The 25,205-nt window shown below is 39.7% G+C and overlaps 1 protein-coding gene across 1 annotated transcript in view; it reads left to right on the top strand.

Moving 5' to 3' along the window:
* IQGAP3 (IQ motif containing GTPase activating protein 3) overlaps positions 1 to 25,205 on the top strand; it is a 66,915-nt gene that overhangs the window by 6,226 nt on the left and 35,484 nt on the right. Inside the window, exons 3-15 of the mRNA XM_072647252.1 lie at positions 7,441 to 7,597; positions 8,101 to 8,178; positions 9,386 to 9,462; positions 9,990 to 10,057; positions 11,833 to 11,946; positions 12,247 to 12,425; positions 13,542 to 13,629; positions 14,897 to 15,060; positions 15,358 to 15,445; positions 19,241 to 19,404; positions 20,210 to 20,367; positions 21,247 to 21,368; positions 21,521 to 21,684. Coding sequence (XP_072503353.1) covers positions 7,441 to 7,597; positions 8,101 to 8,178; positions 9,386 to 9,462; positions 9,990 to 10,057; positions 11,833 to 11,946; positions 12,247 to 12,425; positions 13,542 to 13,629; positions 14,897 to 15,060; positions 15,358 to 15,445; positions 19,241 to 19,404; positions 20,210 to 20,367; positions 21,247 to 21,368; positions 21,521 to 21,684 — 1,621 coding nt within the window. The remainder of the gene's footprint in view (positions 1 to 7,440; positions 7,598 to 8,100; positions 8,179 to 9,385; positions 9,463 to 9,989; positions 10,058 to 11,832; positions 11,947 to 12,246; positions 12,426 to 13,541; positions 13,630 to 14,896; positions 15,061 to 15,357; positions 15,446 to 19,240; positions 19,405 to 20,209; positions 20,368 to 21,246; positions 21,369 to 21,520; positions 21,685 to 25,205) is intronic.

Here is a 25,205-nt window from a genome sequence, read left to right as displayed (position 1 = left end):
TGATGGGCATCCCCTTGATTTCCAATTCTTAGCCACCACAAAAAGAGCTACCATATTTTTGTACAAATAGGTCTTTTCCCCTTTTTTTGAATGTCTTCAGGATATAGACCTAGCAGTGGTATTACTGGATCCAAGGGTGTGCACAGTTTTGTAGCCCTTTGGGCATAGTTCCAAATTGCTCTCCAGAATGGGTTGGATCAGTTCACAACTCCACCAGCAGTTCATTAGTGTTCCAGTTTTCCACATCCCCTCCAACATCCAATGTTTTCCTTTTTTTGTCATATTTGTCATATTAGCCAGTCTGATAGGTATGAGGTACCTCAGAGTTGTTTTAATTCGCATTTTTCTAATCAGGAGTGATTTAGAGCATTTTTTCATATGACTGTAGATAACTTTGATTTCTTTGTCTAAAAACTGCCTTTTCATATCCTTTGACCATGTAATTTTACTCATATTTTTATAAATTTGACTCAGTTCTCTATATATTTAAGAAATGCGGCCTTTATCAGAGATAATTGTTACAAAATTTTTTCCCAAGTTTTCTACTTTCCTTGTAATTTTTGTTGCATTGGTTTTGTTTGTGTAAAAACTTTTAAATTTTGTATAATCAAAATTATCTGTTAAATTTTGTAATGCTCTGTATATCTTCTTTGGTCCTAAATTCTTCCCTTATTCATAAATCTGACAGATAAACTATTCCATGTTGTTTTAATTTGTTTATGGTATCACCCTTTATGTGTAAGTCATATACACATTTTGACCTTTTCTTGGTATCTAGTGTGAGATGTTGATCTTTACCTAGTTTCTGCCAGACTGTTTTCCAGTTTTTGCAGCAGTTTTTTTTATATATTAATTTTATTTATTTTTGGTGTTGTACAATCACTACCATAAAACTTAGATTTTTTTCCCCCCTACCTACCCCCCACCTTCCCCCTTCCTCCCTGAGACAGCATACAATTCCATATAGCATCTACACATACATTCCTATTGAATACATTTTCACTATGGTCATGCTGTGTAGAAGAACTAAAATGAATGGGAGAAATCATATAACAAACCAAAACATAATACACACACACAAAAATGATCTTTACAGCAGTTTTTGTCAAATAATGAGTTTTTGTTCCAAAAGTTTAGATTTTGGGTTTATCATATGCCAGATTACTTTGGTCTTTTACTGTACTATAATTTGTACCTAATATATTCCACTGATCAGCCTCTCTATTTCTTAGCCAGTACCCAATTGTTTTGATAAGTACTGCTTTATAATACAGTTTGAGTTATAGTATGGCTAGATCATCTTCTTTTGCTTTTTTTTATTGATTCCCTTGATATCCTTGAGCTTTTGTTTTTCCAGATTAATTTTATTATTTTTTGTAGCTCTCTAAAATGATTTTTTTGGTAGTTTGATTGGTATGGCCCTAAATAAAAAGATTAATTTATATAGAATTGTCATTTTTATTATATTGTCTCAGCGTACTCATGAGGAATTAATATTTTTCCAACTGTTTAGATCTGACTTTATTTGTATGAAAAGTGTTTTATCGTTGTGTTTATATAGTTCCTGGCTTTGTCTTGGCAAGTAGACTCCCAAGTATTTTATATTCTCTACAATTATTCTATTATTATTTTTTCTTTTTTCCCCCCCAAATATATTAATTTATTTGTTTTTCAGTTGTCAACAATCCAGTCCATACTTTCCAGATATTCTCTCTCCTTTCCCAAGATGGCATGTAATCTTATATGGGCTCTACACATACATTCCTATTGAACACATTTTCATATTAGTCATATTGCATTGAAGAATTAAAACGAATGGGAGAAACCATGAGAAAGACAAAACATAACAAAAGAGAAAATAGTCTGCTTCATTCTGCGTTCTGACTCCATAGTTCTTTCTCTGGATGTGGATGGCATTTTGCATTGTGAATCCTTTGGAAATGTTTTAGGTCCTTGCATTGCTGGGAAGTGCTAAGTCTATCAAAAATAATCATTGCACACTGTGGCTGTTATTGTGTATAATGTTCTCCTGATTCTGCTCATTTCGCTCAGCATGAGTTCATGTAAGTCTTTCCACGTTTTTCTGAAGTCCACCTGTTTGTCATTTCTTATAGCACAATAGTATTCCATTACATTCATGTGCCATAGCTTGTTCAGCCATTCCTCAATTGATGGGCATACCTTCAATTTCTAGTTCTTGGCCACCACAAAAAGAACTTCTGTAAATATCATTGTACATGTGGGTCCTTGTCCCATTTTTATGATCTCTTTGGGATACAGACCTAGAAGTGGTATTGCTAGGTCAAAGGATATGCACATCTTTATAGTCCCTTGGGCATAGGTCCAAATTGCTCTCCAGAATGATTGGATCAGCTCACAGCTCCACCAACAATGAATACTAGTGTTCCAACTCTCCCACATCTTCTCCAAAATTTATCATTTTCCTATTTTGTCATGTTAGCTGATCTGAAAGTTGTGAGTTGTTTTGATAGTGCATTTTTCATATAATTTATAGATAGCTTTAATTTCTTTCTCTGAAAACTGATTGTTCATATCCTTTGACCATTTATCAATTGGGGAATGGCTTGTATTCTTGTAAATTTGACTCATTTCTCTATATATTTTTAGAAATGAGGACTTTATCACACATTAGTTGTAAAAATTCTTTCCCAGCTTTCTGCTTTCCTCCTAATCTCGGTTGTATTGGCTTTGTTTGTGCAAAAACTTTTCAATGTAACGTTATCAGCCATCATTTTGCATTTCATAATGTTCTCTATCTTTTGTCTGGTCATAAATTCCTCTATTCTCCATAATGCTGACAAATAAACTATTCCTTGCTTCTCTAGTGTGTTTATAATATCAGCCTTTATACCTAGATCATGTATCCATTTGGATTTTATTCTTGTATACAGTGTCAGCCATTGGTCTATGCCCAGTATCCACCATACTACTTTCCAGTTTTCCCAGCAGTTTTTGTAAAACAGTGAGGTTTTTATCCCAGAAGTTGGGGTCCTTGGGTTTATCAAACAATATGGTCATTGACTACTGTGTCTTGTGTACCTCACCTGTTTCACTGGTCTGGCCTTCTATTTCTTAGGCAGTACCAAGTGGTTTTGGTGATTGCTGGTTTATAATACAATTTAAGATCTGGTATGGTTAGACCACCTTCCGTAGCATTTCTTTTCATTAATTCCCTTGATATTCTGGACCTTTTGTTCTTCCAGATGAATTTTTGATATTTTTTTTCTAGCTCTATAAAATAATTTTTGGTAGTTTGATTGGTATGGCACTGAATAAATAAATTACAGTTATTTTAAATGGAATTTTTCTATGTCTTGCTGCTGGACTTTGTTGGTAATATATAGAAATGCTGATGATTTATGTGGGTTTCTTTTGTATCCTGTAACTTTGCTAAAGTTGTTAATAATTTCAAATAGTTAGTTGATTCTCTAGGTTTTTCTAAATATACCATCATATCATCTGCAAAGAGTGATAGTTTTGTTTAGTCATTGCCTATTGTAATTCCTTTTAATTTTTTTCTTCTCTAATTGTGATAGTTAACATTTCCAGTACAGTATTAAATAATAGAGGTGATAATAAGCATCCTTGCTCCACCTCTGATTGAACTAGAAAGGCTTCAAGCTTATACCCATTATAGATAATGTTTGCTGATGGTTTTAGATAAATATTACTTGTAATTTTAAGGTAAATTAGATTTATTCCTATATTCTCTAGTGTTTTTAATAGGAATGGGTGCTGTATTTTGTCCAAGGCTTTTTCTGTATCTATTGAGACAAACATGATTTCTGTTGGTTTTGTTAGTGATATAGTCAATTATGTTAATAATTTTCCTAATATTGAACCAACCCTACTTTCCTGGTATAAATCCAACCTGGTCATAGGGTATGCTCCTTGTGATATATTACTATAATCTCTTTCCTAGTATTTTATTTAAAAATTTTGCATCACTATTCATTAGGGAAATTGGTCTGTAATTTTCTTTCTCTGTTTTGGTTCTTCCTGGTTTAGCTATCAGCACCGTATTTGTGTCATAAAAGGAGTTTGGTAGGACTCTTATCTTCATCTATTTTTCCACATAGTTTATAGGGATTAACTGTTCTGTAAATGTTTGGTAGAATTCACTTGTGAATCCATCTGGTCCTGTGGATTCTTTTTTAGGAAGTTCATTGATGGCTTGTTAAATTTCTTTTCCCAAGATTGGGTTTAGTATTTTATTTCTTCTTTTAATCTGGGTAATTTATATTTTTGTAGATATCCATTTCATTTAGATTGTCAAATTTATTGACATATAATTGGGCAAAGTAGCTCCTGACAATTGTCTTCATTTCCTCATCGTTGGTGGTGAATTCACTCCTTTCATTTTTGGTACTAGTAATTTGGTCTGCTTCTTCTCTTTTTAAAATCAAATTAACCAATGGTTTATCTATTTTGTTGGGTTTTTTCTTAAAATTAGCTTCTAGTTTTATTTATTCATTCAATAGTTTTCTTACTTTTATTAATCTCTCCTTTGATTTTCAAGATTTCCAATTTGGTGTTTAATTGAAGATTTTTAATTTGTTCTTTTTCTAGTTTTTTTTAGTTGCATGCCCAATTCATTGATCTGTTTTTTCTCTATTTTATTGATATTAGCAATTATACATACATATATATATATATATATATATATATATATATATATATATATATATATATATATATATTTTTTTTTTTTTTTCCCCTTAAAGTGCTGCTTTGGCAGCATCCTATAAATTTTGGTAAGTTCCCTTATTGTTGTCATTCTCTTTAATGAAATTATCGATTGTTTCTTTGATTTGCTCTTTAACTCACTTTTTAGGATTAGATTATTTAATTTCTAGTTAATTTTTAATCTCTCTTTCCATTGTCCATTATTGAATGTAATTTTTATTGCATTGTGATCTGAAAGGGATGCATTTATATTTCTGCTTTTCTGCATTTGGTTGTGAAATTTTTATGTCCTACTATGTGGTCAGTTTTTGTGTAGTACTGCTGAGAAAAAGGCAGATTCTTTTTTATTCCCATTCAGTTTTCTCCAAAGATCTATCTTATATAACTTTTACAGTATTTTATTCACCTCCTTAACTTCTTGTTTATTTTTTTATTAGATTTATCTAGTTCTGAGAGGGGAAGATTGGAGTCTCCCACTAGTATAGCTCTGTTATCTATTTCCTCCTGTAACTCATTTAACTTCTTCAAAAATTTAGATGTTATACAGTTTAGTGAATATGTGTTTAGTATTGATATGATTTCATTGTTTATGGTACCTTTCAGCAAGATATCATTTCCTTCCTTATCTTTTAGTTAAATCCATTTTTACTTTTACTTTGTCTGAGATCACAATTGCTACACCTGCTTTCTTTGCTTCATTTACGTTTACTCTGTATCTCTTTGCATCAAACATGTTTCTTGTAAACATCATATTGTAGGATTCTGGTTTTTAATCTATTCTGCTACCCACTTCCATTTTATGGGTGAGTTCATCCCATTCACATTTATTGTTATGATAACTACCTGCGTATTTCTCTCTGTGCTATTTTTTCCCTTGTTTATCTCTCTGTCTCTGTCTCTGTCTCTCTCTCTCTCTCTCAGTCTTTCTCTGTCTCTGTCTCTCTCTCTCTCCCTCCCCCCCAACCCTTTCCCTCCTAACAAGCATTTTACTTCTGATCACCTCCCCCAATCTACCCTCCCATCTATTAGTTCTCCCTCTCCCCTTCTATTATCTCTATCCCTTTTTACTTCATTTTAGGGTAAGATAGATGTCTATATCCAACTGAGTGTGTATGTTATTCTATATTTGAGCCAGTTTTGATGAGAGTAAGGTTCAAATTTCCTCCCCCCCATCCCCTTACCCCATCTTCCCTTCCATTATAATAGCTGTTTCATGCTTCTTTTATGTGGGATAATTAACCCCATTCAGTCTCCCCCCTTCTTACAGTGCAATTTTCTTTCTTACCCCTTTATTTTGTTTTTTTGGGCATCATCCTATCAAAGTCACCTAATATCTGTACTCTTTGCCTATATGTGCTCCTTCTAATTGCTTTTATAGTAATAAAGTTTTTAAGAGTTCCAAATATTATCTTATCATATAGAAATATAAACAGTTTAACCTTATTGAATTTCTTATGTTTTTTTCTTTCCTGTTTTTCTTTTACATTTTTATGTTTCCCTTGAGTCTTGTATTTGGAGGTCAAATTTTTGTATTCAGCTCTGGTCTTTTAATTAGGAATGCTTGGAAGTCCTCTGTTTCATTAAATGTCCATTTTTTCCCCTGAAAGATTATATTTGATTTTGTTGACTAGGTGATTCTTGTTTGTAATCCTAACTCCTTTGTCTTCCAGTATATTATATCCCACACCCTCCAGTTCTTTAATGTGGACACTGCCAAATCTTATGTAATCTTGACTGTAGCTCCATGATATTTGAATTGTTTCTTTTTGGATCCTTACAGTACTGTTTCCTTAATCTGTGAGCTCTGGAATTTGGCTACGATGTTCCCAGGAGTTTTCATTTTGAGACCTCTTTCAGGTGGTGATCAGTGGATTCTTTCAATTTCTGTTCTACCTTCTATTTCTAATGTATAAGTTGGACTCTGTTCACCTCATGGTGGGGAGGCACCATGTCAAGCTTCAGGCTTTTTCATGCTGCTGTTTTTCAGAGCTAGTTCTGAGGGTCTGCAAGTTTTCATTGGTATGATCTGGGGACAGATGTAGTCACTGCTTTTTGGTCTACCCTCTGGTCTTTATCCAGGAAGGGGCCCTGCTTTTCTTGGCTCAAGTGTGATTAGGTTCCCGCTTTCCTGCAGCCACAAACACTAGTGCTTCTCTTGGTCCTGTTGTGACCAGGACCTCTGCTCCTTTGCCACCCGACCAGAAGCATTTCTCTCTTCTCTGGAGCTGTGACTCAGAGCTGTGTATGGGCAATAGAGTTGCCAAATAGGCCCAAATCCTGCACCCAGGGCCAACAAAGGGTCCCATGTAATTTTTCTGACAAGTTGTGTCTGAGTTGAGAACTTCCAAAACTGTGGTTGCCTCCAAGGCCCCCCACTGGTGCTGTTGCAGCACGCACTGTAGTCAAGCTCCCACCAGAGTGTCTGCTATGTTTCACTCTACTAAATGATTTCTCCCAGCTCTGAATGTCTAATTTTACATTTCCGGGTGTATGTGGGCAATTTGAGAGAAGGTAGGCTGAGAACAGACAGGAGTAGAGAGAGAGTAGGAAGGAAAGATTGTTAAGTCAGGCGAGGAGGCGTTTAGTTCTGATCTAGAGACCAGAAGACCTAGGGTTCAGGGAGCAAGACTCAAATGTCCTGACATGAATTCAGTGTGACTGCAGCCTGCCTGCACTCCTAGTAGCTCAGCCGGAGGGGGTACAACCTACCTACTCCTTTGAATTTGCCCACAGCTGGATGGAGGCCTGCCTGAAGGAAGATCTGCCTTCTCCAGTGGAGCTGGAGGAGAGCCTTCGAAATGGGGTTATTTTGGCCAAATTAGGACACTATTTTGCCCCTGATGTGGTTCCCTTGAAAAAGATCTATGACTTGGAACAAATGCGGTATAAGGTAAGGGGGTGCCTGAAGGCCCAGATGTTTTTATTTTTCCCTCCCTTTTACCTCATTATGGGGTTATCTTCCTCCTCTGACCATGGGTGGGCTTCCTAAAGAGTGAATTGTGCTTCTTTCAGCTGTAAGGGACACTTGCAAAGTAGACTTTAAAAAATTAAGTGGTCCCTGACCCGAAAATCATTGCATCAACTATTATCCTTATCCAAGATACCCTGGTGCTATGTTCTACCTTCCCCTGTGTCTCCTTTCTTTCCCATCTTAGCTATAGATATCCCTTCCCTCTTTCAATTTTGCCCCCAGCACTGATGTCTAGAGCTTCATCCTGCTCCATCATCTTCCCTCATCAGGCTCAGGATCTGTCCTTGGCTTGGGGCAGTGTTTTATCTCCCCAGTAGAGAGGATTCTCCCTCTTCATCTCTCCTCCAGTGCCCAGCACAGGCTCTGTCCATAAGGGACTCTCAGAACTGTGCAGGGACTGATTCTCTTTTCTTCTTCTTTAGGCAACTGGCCTACATTTCCGTCACACCGATAACATCAACTTCTGGCTGACTGCAGCATCTCACATTGGCCTACCTAAGGTAACCTTGGACCTGTCTATATTGGACATTAGAATTGGGATCTGTCACTTGCTCCATCCTGTTCCTCTATGCCACACCTCTGTCTCCATTGGCACTTTTGCCCCATGGCTCCTTAGTGGCTAAAGCTGATAAAAATAGCCTTGGGATCGATAAGGCTTCATATAACCTATGCCCCCTTTCTGTAACTGTACAAAGAAAAGAACTCCTCTCTGTGCTTCCCTGGAAGTTGTAAGGATCTGTGCAGTAATGGAGATTTTCTGTGCATATAATGTATATAAAACACTTTTCAAACCTTCAAACCTTATAGAAATGTGGCACAGTGCCTGGCACGTAACAAACACTCTAATTGTATTATCTATCTAAAATATCTTTCTAAATGTGACATGTATATTTTCAGAAAAAAGACAGTACAAAAGTACAGATCCTGGCACTGATAATATATAGTGGAACTCCTTTCAAAAACTGGCAAAAGCAATAGTAAAATATCTGACTATTAGCTGCCAAAATAATGTACATTTCCCTTTATTTTTCTCCTGCTTTGGGAATGTGTGGAAACTAAGAAATTAAAGCATAAAAGCTTATTGTGTAAATTTGCCATTGTTTCATGTTTTCCCTTTAATATGGTATGAATTACCATAAAGTCAATGTTGACTTTACAGTCTTCTCCCCACCTAGCAGGGAACAGGAATAAAGGCACTCGGGTCATTGAGGTCAGCTGTGCCCACTGTGATTTCATTCCTATAAAAGATTCTCACAAATGAGAAAACTCCCTATACCAATGCAGATTGTCTACATTCTCTGTAGCCTAGTCTTTTTTTTTTTTTTTTTTTTTGAGGCAATAGGTGTTAAGTAACTTGCCCAGGGTCTCAAAGCTGGTAAATGTCTGATGCCAGATTTGAACTCAGGTTCTCCTGACTCTAGGGCCAGTGCTCTATCCACTGTGCCACCTAGTGACCAATGCAACTTATAGACCTGAAGGTTCCCTAAAGCAATGAGAGGTTAAGTGATTTGCCTGGGGTCCTATAGCCAGAGGCAGGCCTTGAAGTTGACTCTGAAACCAGCCCTCTATTCACTATGCCATACTGCCTCTCTAACTGCCACCCACATTTAGAAAGATTAAAAAATGGTGCCCTGAGTTTCTTCCTTCCTCAAATGGAGTTCATCTACTAGGATACTACATGCACTAATAGGTTGGCTCCTCCTATAGACTTTTCTTCCTGAGACTACAGACATCTATGATAAGAAGAACATGCCACGGGTGGTCTACTGTATTCATGCCCTGAGGTGAGCAGACTTTCTATCATCTAGGTTCCTACAATAGAATATCCTGGCATTATACTAGGGAGATGGAGATAGAACCCAAAGGAAAACCCCAGAGATGTGAGGGTCTAAATCTGTATAACTGTATGTCTGCAGTGCCATTTGAGTGAATGGATGTGGAGATCTCCTTTAGGGCTATAACTGTGGGTAGAGGTGGAGATTCACATGTTCCTGGTTTGTGATTAGAGAGTGAGGCTCCCATCAGAGTGGGACCCGAGCCAGGACCTTCAGGTAAGGTCAGCCTTGGATGAATGGTGGATAAATTTTTAATGCCCCTCATTCCAGATGAATATGAGTCATGTTTTACAGAGAGAGAGAGAGATTCCTTGAATTTCTTGACCTCATTTCTTAGAAAACATTGTAAGCTTTCTCTGTAACCCCCTCTTTCTTGATTGGATGAAGAGAGTGATGGGATCCTGAGGTCACTTAGTTCCTTAAGATGATGTAAGGAAGAAGTCGCCTTCACAATTTTGCCTTCTGTTTTTTCCTAGTCTCTTCCTGTTCCGATTGGGATTGGCACCTCAGATCCATGACCTGTACGGAAAAGTAAAATTTACAGGTGGGTTCACTTCTTTCTCTACCCAGCAATTCACTTCAGTTCCTTTCAGCTAGCATTTTTAAAGTTCCTACTATCTGTGATAATGCACTGGTAATGCAAAGATAACAACTAAAGAATCCCTGCCCTTGATGACCTTAAGGGAGATTGAGGGGACTGGATCATAGTATCTATAATCATCAGCAAATATAAGAGAATTTGAGGCAGGAGAGAGAATAATACCAGATAGTATCAAGAAAGATTTTACATAGACACCCGACCTAAGCCTTGAGAGAAGTTAGAGAATCTAGGAGGCAGATATGAGGGTAGCAGTGTATTCCAGGGCTAGGGAATAGGTGAATGTCAAGTTTGAGGAAAAGCTAGTGGGTCAGTTGGGCTGAAATGGAGAGTATGGGAAGGGAAGCATTATGAAGTAAGTCTAGAAAACTAAAAGGAGTACAATGTTGCGAGGTTTCAGATGGCAGCCTGAAGAGTTCGTGTTTTGTCCTATATGCAAGAGGAGGTTACTGACAATTTTTGAGCAGAGGAGTCAGGTGGTCATAACTGTGTTTTAGGAATCTTGATTTGGATGGTATATAGAAGATGACTGGAGAGAGGAGAAATGGGAGGCAGATAAATCAATTAGGAGGCTATTACAATAGTCGGGGCTAGCTTGGTGGTCCAGTGGATGGAGCTCTGGGCTTGGAATCAGAAAGACTCATCTTTGTGAGTTCAAATCTGGTCTCAGACACTTAGCAGCTGTGTGACTTTGGGCAAGTCACTTTACCGTTTTTGCCTGAGTTTCTTCATTTTAAAATGAGCTGGAGAAGGAAATAGCAGATCACTCCAGTATCTTTGCCAAGAAAACCCCAAATAGGGTCACAGAGAATCAGACACAACTGAAACAACTAAACAACAACAACTGTCCAAGTGAGAAATGAGGAGGGCCCTGAGCTAGGGTAGTAGTCATGTGAATGGAGAGAAGGGGGATAAATTAGAGAGAAGTTGTGGAGTTAGAAGTAAAGCTTGACAACTGATTGGATACAGGGGACAAAGGAGGAAGAAGATATGGGTAACTGAATTTGTGAATCTGGATGACTGAGAAGGTGATGTGTTTAATGGAGATGGGGAAATTTTAGAAGGAGAGGCATATGAGCTCCACTTTAGACATGTTGAGTTTGAAGTGGAGATGTCCAGCAGGCAGTTAGTTGGTTGTGTGGAACTGGGGCTAGAGTTCAGAAGAGAGGTAGGGACATATATATAGATTTGGGAGTCACCTCTGATGAGATAATTCAACCCATGGACTTGATGAGATTATATAGAGAACATAAAAAGAGAAGAGAAGAGGGTCCAGGACTGAGCTCTGGGAAAGATGTATGCTTAAGGGATGTGGAACGGGTGATAATCCAGCAAAGGGGGTTGTGAAAGAGTGATTAGACAGTCTGGAAAAGGACCAGGAGATAATATTGGCACAAAAACCAAGAGTATCTAGCAGGAGAGCATTCCTGCCAACATTAAAAGCTACAAAGAAGTTAAGGAGGAGGAGGATGGAAAAAAGCCAGCCTTTTCAGCAATTAAAGGATGGCTGGTGACCTTGGGAGGGTAGTCTCAGTTGCAGGGTAGCTTTGGAAGTCAGATTACAAGGGGTTGAGAAGTAAGTAGGAAAAAATGGAAGCAAAGAGTGGGGATGTATCTTTCCAAGAATTTGGTTATGAAGGGAAGAAGAGATGGGAATGTGTCAGGAGGGGCTGCTGCTCTGAGATTTCAGTGCCATGAATTTACCTGTGATGTCTTTGCAGAGGAGGAGCTCAACAACATGACCTCAGAGCTGGCTAAGTATGGGCTGCAGCTGCCAGCATTCAGCAAGATTGGGGGCATCCTGGCCAGCGAACTCTCTGTGGACGAGGCATCTGGTACGTAGCCACTGACCTCTGTACGATGAATATCAGGAGTGGTGCTTTGGATGGGTGGGAAACTCCAAGTCCAAGAGCAGAGAATACATCCTGAAAAGGAGGGTCTCCTCATCTCCCACCTACATATGGGCCTTTCAGCCTGGCTAGTATATGGGAGTTTGAGGAAGTTATGATGTCAACATGGAATTAAAGTTAACAAGACTGACCTCAGACTGCAGTTTGCTTCTTGTCCCTTGATCTTGTTCTCATGTCTCTTGTTCTCATGTTCATACCCCAACATCCTTACTCCCTGCCTTTTAGTCCATGCTGCCGTCCTTGCCATCAATGAAGCAGTGGAGAGGGGGGTGGTGGAAGACACTCTTGCTGCCCTGAAGAACCCCAATGCCATGTTGGGGAACCTCCGGGAGCCTTTGGCTGCTGTTTACCAGGAGCTGCTAGCCCAAGTGAAGATGGAAAAAATCGCCAACTCCAGGAACTGGGTAAGAAGTCCTGCGGCTCAGATTCCCATCTGCTGAGTTGGCTGACCTAGGGAAAAGCCACTCAACTCCATCTCAAGGCCTTAATTTCATACTTTGAAAGGAAGTGGGGAATTTCCCTGCTGTACAAGAAAGAGAGAGAGACAGAGCACTCTGAGATCCTGTGCCAAGAGAAATACCCAATTTATGGGTGCTTCAGGGAGATGGGAAAAGACCTAGGGCAGAGCAATGAGAAAGGCTAGAAGAGGGTACTGTGGCATAGTGGATTGATTGCAGGATTTGGAATCAGGAAGACGTGTATTCAAATCCTACCTCTGATGCTAGCCATGTGACCATAGGCATTATACTTAACCTTTATGAGTCTCATTTTCCCTTTCTGTAAAATTAGGATAATACCACCAGTAGTACTTCCTTCCCAGAATTGTTGTGAGACTCAAATGAGATGCTGTATCGAAAATGTTTTGTAAACTTTAAAGTATGTCAGTTATTATAATAATAAAAATTTCTTATAGCCTGACATAGTACTCAGCTCACAGTAGGCACTGAAAAATTGTTGAACTGAATTGAACTAAAAGGGAAGGGAATAAGCATTTATATAGTGCTTACTGTGTGCACTTTACAAACATCATCTCATTTAATTATCACAAAAACCCTTGGGAAGTAGATGCTGTTATTATCCCCATATTACAGTTGAGGAAACTGAGACAGACAGAAATTAAGTGACTTGCCCAAGGCGACATAGCTAGTAAGTATTTGAGGCTGAATTTTAACTCAAGTCTTCCTGATTCCAGGCCCACTGTGCTGCCTCATTGGCTCAGAGGTAGGGATCTAAGAAGAGGACGAGGATTAGTATTTTGGGCTCTAAAAGGCCAGGGATCTATGGAGGAGGATTCCTGGGCTCAATCTCTATGAAGAACAGAGACCCTGAGATGTTACTAGATAAGACTGGACTCTATCCCTAGAGCTTCTGAAGTTTAGCTTAACTGGACTAGGTTAGACCTCTGGAATGGTGGGAGTTGAGGAACCCAGAAGAGTTGACTAAAATCTGATGGAATGGGGGAGGGAGAAATAGTAACATGAGACCTTATCTCATTGCTAGCCTCTTCACCCTCTTCTTAGTACCTCCAGGATGACGGAGAGAGCCATGACATCTATGACCGATACTTGACTCAGGCAGAGATACAGGGCAATATCAACCAAGTCAATGGTAAGAGGGGACAGAAGAATATGAAGCTTCACACACACACCCAGAGCAGGGTGTGTAGCCAGAGCCTGAACAAAGCATTTGCCTGTCCTAGTTGAAGTTTGAAAATTTTAACCCCTACTTGAGATTTTGGGACCAAAGGAATTAGAACTGGAGGAACATTTAAACGTTATCTGGTCCAGCACCCCCATACTCAGCCCCAGTGGTACAGACAGGTAACTGGAGCCCCTGAGAAATGAAATGATTCAAGGTCACAGGTAAGTAGGGGAACTGAGATTTAAACTCAGGAGGTTGGACTCCAATGTGTTGCTGATCACGCTGTGAAAGGAAGTGGGGAATTTTCCCTGCTTTAAGAGAAAGAGAGCACCTCAGTTTCCCTTTCTGTAAAATTCGTTGTAACACACAGTAATTGACTTATTGTAAAAATAAATCACCATGGGCCAAGGAGAGTGGGGTTTTCTGGTGTTTAAGATATATGCATTTATACAAAGGACCCCTTGTAACCCAGGAAGTTGCTACCTTGCTGTCTCAGCCTCTTCTGATGAAATTTGTGGCAAGTGTCACCAAGAATTCCTTGTTAACATCCTTTGGTCCAGTGAAGTAAAACTTAGATAGAAATGGGAGCCACTAAGCTATGCATAAGAGTGCTTGTGGGCCACATATTGACTTAGTTTTAAAATGTAATAATGTAATATATGCTGCATTTTTATTTATTTACTATTTCCCAATGATATTTTTAGTCTGGTTCAGGGCCTGTGTGTTTGACACCTCTTTTTTAATCCATTCTCTCCCTTTCCCCCAACTCCCCACCTCCCTTATCTTGACCAGATTAGAATGAAGCTTTCATATTCTTTTTCCTTCCTGTGGCAAATGCAAACTGCATACCTGTAGAAACATTGATCCTTGTCCTTAATGAGTTGCCATTTGAGAGGCAAATGCTAAGGACCAAAAGAAAAAGAATCATGGCTTTCTGAAGGGAGGAGGTATGAGAAAAGGTTGGGAAGGAAGATTTGGGGAAGAAATGAAGTTGAGAAAGAAAAGTGTTTGGGGGGAACAGCTCATTCAAAGACCCAGGTCAGGGGAGAGGCATAGGTTTGCCTGGTTGGAGCAGAGTCTGAGCTGAGAAAACCTTTATAGGTATGGGAGTCAGAGTACTACTGGCTTCATGTGATTCTGGTTACTGATGTCAGGAGGTAGGGGCAGATTGAGAACGTTCTAAGGCCTCTGGTCCCTTTCAAATTGCCCAGACCTAAGCCTGGGTTTTTTTTAGTTCATGGAGCTCTGGAGGCCATTGACGAATCTCTGGAAAGACAGAATTCTGGGGCCTTGCTCGAAGCCCTCTGTGACTCAGCTTTGGCTCTTCGAGGAGTGAGGAGGGATTTTGGTGACTGGTACCTGGAGCAACTGAGTTTAGACAGAGAACAGAAAGCACTGGTAAGTCTGAGGAGAGAGGGAGAGGGGAGGAAATCCTACCTGGCCTCAAGAGAGTCCCCTCTTAGAGATCCCCTCTCTGCTCTCTGCCTCTTCCACCCTAGAGCTAGGATAGACCACTCCTGTTCCATTGAATATTTATTTATTAAGCACCTACTATATACAAAACAGTGTGCTGGGTTCTGAGGATGCAAAGGTAAAAAATGACTATCACTGGGAGTAGCTTACAGTGTAATGGGGGTGGGTATCACATGTACATAAATAATCATAACTCTCAGAGTAATCTTTTGCCTCTTACAGGAGCTGGGCTTGGTAGAAATCCTGGAGAAGGAGGAAGTCCAGGCTGGTGTGGCTGCAGCCAATGCTAAAGGCGATCAGGAACTTGCTAGTAAGTCCCCTGCCCTATGATGGAGGATTGACCTAGACTGGTTGTCAGCTCTCTCAAGGACATGACAGTTCTCCTGCATAGAACCTACTTTGTTCCTGGACTGCTTGATAATGCTTAGAAGACAATTGCAGAATGTGTTTAAGGAATTTGGGATCTTGCTCTTTGCTTATTACTAACGCAGGCTTAGATCTGTAAAGCATGCGTGCTCCTTAGTGCTGGGTTATTTTCTTCTGGGCATTCTTCTTCTTCTTTCCCAGTAGCTGCTGCCTGTCCTAGCCTTTGCAACAAAACTGAGCGGTCAGGTAAAGTGTGATGTCCAGTCCAAATTTCAAAGGTTATTTGCCTTCCAAGAAACTACTAATATGCCTAGGAGAAGGGACATTTAAATCACTTATCTGTGGAGAATTCCTTTCAGTATCTTTGCTTAGTACAATTTCTCGCTGCTTAGTAAGATAGATTTTTCTTATTGCTTTGGCTATTGTATAAATATCCATAATGTTACAATTATGTATAAATTTTATATGTAATTTATTACATTTATATAATATCCATTTGTTAAAATACCTTTTTATAAGAGGAATAAGAAGATTCCTTTTTATAAGAAATGAGTAAACAGAGATATACTCTGTAGCAAGATTTATAAGAAATCAAATGCCTAGAAACATGATACCCTTCTGATTCTAAAGCAGTATTTCCTAACTCAGATTACACTGTGGACCAGTAAAATCTCTGCATTCTTTTCTTGAATTGTTCTTTCTTCTGAAGCCTTAGCTTAGTGTCTTTCAGTGGTCAAGGACATAAGATCTGGGGGCAAGGATAGGAAGGAGGAAGAAGCCAGTTTTTAAAGCTTATAGAGTTTGAGAACTAAGAATTGTTTGGTGGTAAGAAGTTTTGTGCACTGGTAAAAATTTGGTATAGACCAGCAGATAAGAAATGCTGCTTTAAATCTGACTGGTTAACGATTTCTGCTCAACTCCATCTTGTGGTAATTATTGTCTTAAAACCTTTTACTTTGTGTCACCTCCACAATTTCCAGGCCCTGAATACTAAGAGCACCCAGATCACTGTTGCTTAATGGACATTTTAAATTGGATGTCCCATAGTCTTCTCAAACTCAACATATGTAAAAACAAAACCAAGAAAACACCTCATTATCTTTTCCCCAATCTCTCCCCCCTTCCAGACTTGCCTATTTTTGTGGAAGGGCATCACCGTTTTTCCACATTCTGCATCCTCATTGTTACACTTGACTTATAACTCTCCATCAGTCCACATATCTGTTCAGTGGTCAAATCCTGTTTTAGTCTCCACATCTCCAGTCCATTTCCTTCTCTCCACTCATACAACCATCACCCTACTTCAGGGCCCTGCTCATACCTCTCACCTAGATTGTTATAATAGTCTCTTAACTAGTTTCTTAGCTTCAATATTGTCTCTTTAAACCATTCTTTACTCAGCTGCTGGAGTGATTTTTCTCAAAGTGTAAGCCTTACCCTGTCATTACCCTATTCAATTAATTCCATTGGTTCCTGACTACTTCTAGAATCAAATATAAACCCCCTTCCTTGGCTTTAAAAGTCCTCACCACTTGGCCCCTGCCTACCTTTCCGGTCTCATTAGACATCCTTCCCTTTTCCCATGCTCTGTCTGGTCCAACTAAATTGGCTTTCTTGCTGTTCCAAACACACACACACACACACACACACACACACACACACACACACACACACACTCACGCACACACACTTACACTTACACTCACGCACACATACATGCATGCACTCACACACACACACACACACACACACTCACGCACACACACTTACACTTACACTCACGCACACATACATGCATGCACTCACACACACACACACACACACTCACGCACACACACTTACACTTACACTCACGCACACATACATTCATGCACTCACACACACACACACACACACACACACACACACACACACACACACAGAGTACCCTTCATCTCTGCCTGAAATGTGTTCCTTCCCGTCCTCCACTTCTGAGACTCCTTTATTACTTCAAGACTCAAGTACCACCTTCTGTACAGAGACTTCCCCTGCCCCCAGCTTTCCCTCTCCAAATTACATTAAATTTATTTTGTATATGTTCTATTATACACATTGTCTCAGGGGATAATTTTGTTTTTACCTTTGTATCTCCAGTGCCATGCACAGTACCCGATATGCATGTAGTAGGTGCTTAATAAATGCTTGTTGATTGTTTGCTTATCTTGACAGGGCAACATTTTTGCCTGATAGCTTGCTATAGGACTGCCCTAGGCTGAGGGGTTTTGCTGGAACTTCCCATGGAATCAGATTTTTCATGGAATTCACCAGGCCTTTGGCCTAGGAATTCCTCTTAAAATATCGACCTTGCCAGTAATTTATCTCTGGCCTAAGGTAGCAAGTCCAGACGTTTTTCTTTTTCTTTCCTCTCAACTAAAAAATTGCAGAGGATTTATTATACAGTTGTTAAACTTATCCACCAAGAAGACAAAATCAGCCCCGTGTGACAAGCGATTCATGGCATGCAATCAGGCAAATTTATTTCAGGCCAGGTAGACCTTGCATTAAAAAATGAAATGTCCCTTGTCAGGGAGGCATCTGATGGTGACAAAAGCCCTTTATCACATGGCAAAACTAAGAGTCTTACATCAGAACTCACATCAGATATAGTCCTTCTTAGGGTGAAGGCTTTTGCCAGGGACCCAACAAGGTTTCAGCTTGGCCCTTGTGGCAGAATGGAAGTCAGTTTATGATGCTAAGAACAAGAACCTGACCTTTTTTTTTGATGAGCATCAAGGTTTTCTAAGTTCAGAGACTGCCATATTCAATTCTAAATTATCTGACCCCACCCCACACCCTCCCACTACTGCTGTGGTACCTGGCCACCTGAGGGCACCCTCCTTCCCTTCTCCCTCTTCTGCCAAGTTTATTCTATCCACCAAGTTTATTCTAAAAATTCATCTACGTGGTGAGGAGCCAGCAATTTATTTACAATCTATCTTTTTCTGCTTTCTTTTCTGTCTCTGTGCTTAAATAAGGTTCTGCTATCATTTTGTTTTTTTAAACATTACGATAATGTACGTTTCTGCAGCATTTTAAGGTTCACAAAGCATTGTCAACTTAACACCCCTGTGAGATAGATAGTATGTGTTGTTGTGCCCATTTCACAGATGAAGAAACTGCTTAGGAGGCTAAAGTGGCTTGTTCACATAAGTCACATAGCAACCAAGTGCTGGAACTGGGATTTGAATGTAAGTTCTTTGGAGTTCAAGTCTAGCTCTAATGCTTTTTGTATTAAGCTACAGTGCTGCCGTAGTCATGGTGGAGGTGGTAGTGTTCTAAAACAAGTCACAGTTAGTGTCTTTGGTGATTTGTTTTTTTAAATTCTACTGTCTTCTGCTTGTGTCACTTCATACAATCCATTCCTTGTTTCTTTACAGTCATTAAATCTGTCATTTTATATTAATATACCATTGCTGATATAATTATTCATCCATTCCCCAGTGGGAAGACATAGATATTGTTTCCAGCTTCATGCCATTACAAACAAAGCAGCTAGGTTTGTTTTTGTCCTGAAAGTTCCCTTTCCCTATTTAACAGCATCCTCAGGGCGTGGTCCTAGAAATGGCATTGTTGGGTCATTTGGTATGCGGAGTGGTTGTTTAAACCAGTTGATACTGCCACATTGGGGGGTAGAGCTGGATTGGGGGCACATACTTTGCTTAAGTGACCAGCTAAATGAACTTTCCTCTACCCCTACCAGTGCTCCAGGCTGTGAGACGGATCAATAGAGCCATCCGGAGAGGGCTGGCAGCAGATACGGTGAGGCAACTCATGTGCCCTGAAGCCCAGTTGCCTGAGGTGTACCCCTTTGCTGAATCCATGTACCAGCAGGAACTAAGTTTGATTCAGCGACAACAAGAAAGGGTGAGTCACGAGAAGGGGACACAGGGTCTCCTAACAACTGGACAGATTATGGATAGTCATGGGATACCTCTGCCCATTACTAGAACAGAAATCTTACTGATTTAATAAAATCTAGCCTCTAAGGTAATACTAGTACCCCGCTTAAGCCATAAGGAGGGATCTGAAGGGAAGAAAAGGGACAGCCCTAGTCCTTGGGGGAGATTCCACTTCTCCAGAGCACAGACACAGGAACAAGATCCAGCGGGCCAGAGTTCTACCTGTGGTGGGGGATGGAAAAGCCTGGAAGGGAGGAGAAGAGCAGGGGTGGGGGAGGGGGTGTTGACTGGGGGAAGACTAGGATTCAGGGAGTCCAGTGGATAGGGCATTGAATCCAGAGGATTCTAATGGAAGGCTGGAAGTTTGGGGGAGGGCAGGAGCAGGTTGGGCCAGGACTGGGAGATGTACACATACTACTAGGAAGAAAGAGCCAATGTGCAATGGGAATGGAGGCTAGTGAGATGTGAGATTGTATGGTAATAATAAATGTCACTTATATGTAACACTTTGAGATTTGCAAAGCGTTTTGTATGTGTTACCTCATTGGATCCCCACCAGAATCCTGGGAGGTAGGTACGTTTGTTATCCTCATTTTATAGATGAGGAAACTGAATCTGAGAGTGGTTAAGTGATTTAGTTAGGGTCACACAGCTCGTAATCACCTGAAGCAGGATTCTAACTTGAGTCTTTCTAATTCCTGTTAGTCTGGGGCGGGGGTTATCCTCAAGGCTGCCGATTTGTCAAGGAGACTTTCATGCCGCTTTTCTAGGAACTGGCTCAGGAGGAACTCTTTGTGGCTTTGGAGATGCTCTCTGCTGTTGCCCTGATTAATCGGTACCTGGAGGCAGGAGATGCTGGGGGCTTCTGGAACAGTCTGGGGAGCCCAGCTTTGGGCCTGGCTGAAGTGGATGGACAGAATGCCCAGCGGTAAGCAAGGCATAGAACCTTTAAGATCTCAGGGTTGGAAGAGAAGCAGGCAGCTGAAATGAAAACAATGATATTTCTCCATGATAACTTTTAAGGGTTACAAAGTGCTTTCCTTATAGCTTTGTGAGGTCAATAGTGCAAATATTATTAGGCCCATTTTGCAGATTATCCATCCATTGAAAAGCATTTATTAACTGCCTAATAAGTGAAAAGAGGGCAGCTAGGTGAGGGAGGCCAGTCTGTCAGGACTGTCAGAGTATGGAAAGGGGAGGAAAGGACAGACTTAAAAGTATGATCCTTTTGTATTTTGGCAAGTTTACAGGTCTTTAGCACCAAGAAAACAAGATTCTGAAATAGTCCATGTCCTAGGAGCAAGTCCATGGTCTTTGACTTTGAAAATGACCTTCTGTGTTAGGCTTGAATTCTAGACATCTCTGCTCCAGCATGAAGTCACTACCTGTGCTTCCCCTCAAGAAGTCTGGAAGATGATCCTGATCTTGTGGAAAAGAGAAGGAGATGTAATCTGGTTGTCCTCTTGACTGTGGGGCTGGTGGAAAGATGGTGGATAGTGATAAGATGACTGGATCCTGGATTCAAGACCTGGCTTTGAGATTTAGTACTTATGAAATCTTTTCACCTCTGAACCTGTCTCCTTATCTGCAAAATGAGGATACCAATACTTGTACTGTCTACCTCATGGGGTTGTTGTAGAGAAATCACTTTGTAACCTTTAAAGCACTTAGATAAATTTAAGTGATTACTATTTTTAGCCTCTTCTGTGGGCTTTAGTTTCTCATTGGGAGATAAAATCCTCTGTCTCTCCAGAGTGCTATGAGATCCCAAATCTCCCAACTTACCTTCTCTTTCCTTAATCCTCAGTTATTTTGATGCCCTGGAAAGCCTGTGGCAGGAACGGAATGAGGCCGGGACCTTCCTGAGCTGGAATGACTTGCAGACCACTGTGAACCAAGTCAATGGTCAGGTCCAAGAGGAGACAGAGCGTGAGTTGGGTCTTAGAAGGGATGGATCATGTCGGGGGTCAGACTCACAACCCCCAGTACTGGTCATTACAACGGTTTTTGTTTGCTATGCATTCTAATCGCAGAATGCAACCTTGGCTCCCCTTCCTTAGTAGCCTTTTCTGTTCCACCAGAGATCCTTGCAGTCAGTCTCATCAATGAGGCCCTGGATCAGAGAAAACCAGAGAAGACCTTGAGTGCCCTACTGTTACCTTCTGCTGGCCTGGATAATGTCACTGTCCCTGTTGGCCCCCTGTACCACCATGTCCTGACATCTGCCAAGAGAAAGAAGGCCCAGGTAGGCTTGAGAATTATCTAGGTCACATATTGGAAAATGCTATCCATCTCTACAGAGAGAACTGATGCATTCTGAATATAGATTGAAGCAGACCTTTCCCACCTTGTTTGCAAAATAAATTTTTACTAAAAAACAAAATGCAACGTAACACAGTTCTGCAATGATGTGACCAGATCATCAAGAAAGTATTTTCCTAGTAGGACTTATTTTGTTTAAGTCTTGATAAGCTCAGAATTAAATGTTAACACAAATATTTAATTTTTTTGAATTCTTGTGGCTAGTATGGCTTTTAAAAATGAAATTTACTGCTGGAGAGGATGTGGGAAAGTTGGAACACTAATTCATTGTTGGTGGAGCTGCGAGCGCATCCAACCATTCTGGAGAGCAATTTGGAACTATGCCCAAAGGGCTACAAAAATGTGCATACCCTTTGACCCAGCAATATCGCTACTAGGACTATATCCCCAAGAGATCATAAAAATGGGAAAGGGTCCCACATGTACAAAAATATTTATAGCAGCACTCTATGTAGTTGCCAAAAACTGGAAGTCAAGGGGATGTCCATCAATTGGGGAATGGCTGAATAAATTATGGTATATGAATGTAATGGAGTACTATTGTGCCATAAGAAATGATGAACAAGAAGACTTCAGAGAGGCCTGGAAGGACTTATATGACCTGATGCTGAGTGAAAGGAGCAGAACCAGGAGAACTTTATGCACAGCAACAACCACAGTGTGTGAGAGTTTTTTCTGGTAGACTTAGATTTTTGTAATAACACAAGAACTTCTTACCAAAAAAAAAAAAATCCCAATGGAGGATCTCAAGGCAAAATGCCTGCCACACTCAGAGAGAGAAATATGGAAGTCACTCACATATTGTAGCAGATCATGTTTGTGTATGTGTATGTGTTTGTGTATCATGTTCTGATTTGTTATACGATTTCTTTCATTTATCTTAGTCTGACTACATAGCATGACTATAGTGAAAATATACTCAATAGGAAAGTATATGTAGAATCTATACAGAATTGTATTGCAGTCGTGGGGAGGGAGGGGGGTAGTGGGGAGTAGGTGGGGAGGGATAAAATCGCAATTGTATGGCAGTGATTGTTAAACATTACAAAATAAAAAATAAAAAAAAAATGAAATTTACATTTCCATTCTTTTCAAAGTAACAAAATAATTTCTTCTCAATTAATTTTTAGTTTTCAACATGCACTTTTATAAGATTTGGGGTTCTAAATTTTTCCTCCCTCCCCATGCCCAAGAAGGCATGCAATTTGATATAGGCTATCCATGTATGATCATATGAAAGATATTTCCCCATTAGTCATGTTGTGAAAGAATCAGAACAGAAGGGAAAACCACGAGAAAGAAAAAAGAGGGAAAATAGTATGTTTCAATCTGCATTTAGACTCCATAGTTATTTCTCTGGATGTGGATATCATAAATCTTTTGGAATTATCTTAGATCATTGCATTACTCAGAAGAGCTAAGTCTAGCACATTGTTACTGTTAACGTGCCCATTGCTCTCCTAGTTCTGCTCACTTCACTCAGCATCAGTTTGTGCAAGTCTTTCCAGGTTTTTCCGAAATCCATCTACTCATCATTTCTTATGGAACAGTAGTATTCCATTACATTCATAGCTTCTTCAGCCATTCCCCAAGTGATGGGCATCCCCTCAATTTCCAATTCTTTGCCACAACATAAAGAGCTGCTGTAAATATTTTTGTACTTGTGGGTCCCTTTCCCTTTTTTAGATCTCTTTGGGCTACAGACCTAGTGGTGGTGTTGCTAGATCACAGTTTTATGGCCCTTTGGGCATAGTTCCAAATTGCTCTCCAAAGTGGTTGAATCAGCTCACAACTCCACCAGCAATGCATTAGTGCCATGCATTAGTGTTCCAATTTCCCTGCATTGTCTCCAACATCTATCATTTTCCTGTTTTGTCGTGTTAGCCAATCTGATAGATGTGATGTGATACCTCAGAGAAGAAGCATACTTTTAAGAAAAACTTTATTTTTTTGTTTGTGTTTTCTTCTGCAACATGGCTAATATGGAAATATGTTTTGCATGACTTCACATACATAATCGATTAACAAATTGCTTGCCTTTTCAAGGAAGTGGAAGGGTTGGAAGGGAGGGTGAGAATTTAGAACTGTCTTAAAAAGGAAATATTAAAATTTTAAAAAAAAACTGGGAAATATTTAATGAAATAAAAATATATTTTAAAAAAGAATTATCTAATTTACAACAATGACTGAGCATTGATTGTATACAGTGCCCCATCCTAGACACTGGGAGAATAAAAGGAGAAAAAGAGGTGCCCAAAGGACACAGAAAGACAGGAAAGCAGCATGATGCCATGGGTTCAAATACTGGCTTTACCGTCTAATTGTATGATCTAAGCTAAGTCACTTATCTTCTCTCTTCCCACCTGTTTTCTCATCTGGGAAATGAAAGGCCTGGAACAAATAGTCTCTTAAAGTCTGTGTGTCCTGTAATCCCAGAGGAAGGAGGGGAGCCATTGGAAGGAACCTGGAGTGGCTTCCCAGAGGAGGAGAATATAGAAAAAACAGGGTGGGGAAAGAGAAAGGAGCTAAGCAGGAGGTAGGAGTCAGAGAGCATGACAAGCAGAGGGAATAACTTAAAGATTGGGGGAAGGGTCTGAGCCAAGCTGGAGTGGTGTTCTGTCCTGGCAGAATGATTAGGGCCCAGAGGAGATGATTCAGGGTAGAAATCCTCAAGCCAAACTCAAGAGGTAGGACCTGATCCAACAGGCAAGAGAGAGTCATTATAGATTCCTGAAGAAGGAGGGAATTTTTTGTGTGCATGTGTTATATTGAAGAACCCAATTTCTTTTTTCCTTATGAACTTTACTTTAAAAAAAAGAATTCAGTAAATATTGAACCCCTATAATTTAAAATTTTTTAAACATTCAGATAAGAATAACTCATACATCTACAGTGCTTAAGGTATACAAAAAGCTTTCTTTACCACAGCCCTGCAAGTATGTGGTACTATTATTCCCATTTTACAGCTGAGGAAACTGATGCTGGGGATGTTAAGTGATTTGCCTGCAGTCACATATCCAGTAAATATTTTTAATCCAGGTCTTCTGAAGCTAGTCTATTATTTGTTCCAAATTCTACCCCCACAATAACATACTAAAATAGCAGTTCTTACCTTTTTTTGTTGCATGGATCCCTTTGGCAGTCTGGTAAAGCTTATGGACCCTTTCTTAAAATAAGGTTTGTTTTTTTTTTTAAATACATAATTGAAGGAAATGCTAAATGTTCATTAGAAGGTAGTAAAAAAAAAAAAGATATGTTTTTTTCCCCATCCAAATTCAAAGATCCCTGCTCAAGAATCCCTGTTTTGGAACATCTCAGTCCTTATTGATTATATGTTTGAATATCAGTAAATGTATTCCTAGTTCTAGAAAGGTCTTGCTTTATAGAATAAATGTTTTCTTTATAGAAATTACAGAATTGTAGATTTAGACCTACAAGGGGCTG

This window comes from Notamacropus eugenii, chromosome 2 (genome assembly GCF_028372415.1).
Source record: "Notamacropus eugenii isolate mMacEug1 chromosome 2, mMacEug1.pri_v2, whole genome shotgun sequence".
Lineage (NCBI taxonomy): Eukaryota > Metazoa > Chordata > Mammalia > Diprotodontia > Macropodidae > Notamacropus > Notamacropus eugenii.
Note: the sequence above shows the minus strand (reverse complement) of the source record. Positions and strands in the feature narration are given on the sequence as shown.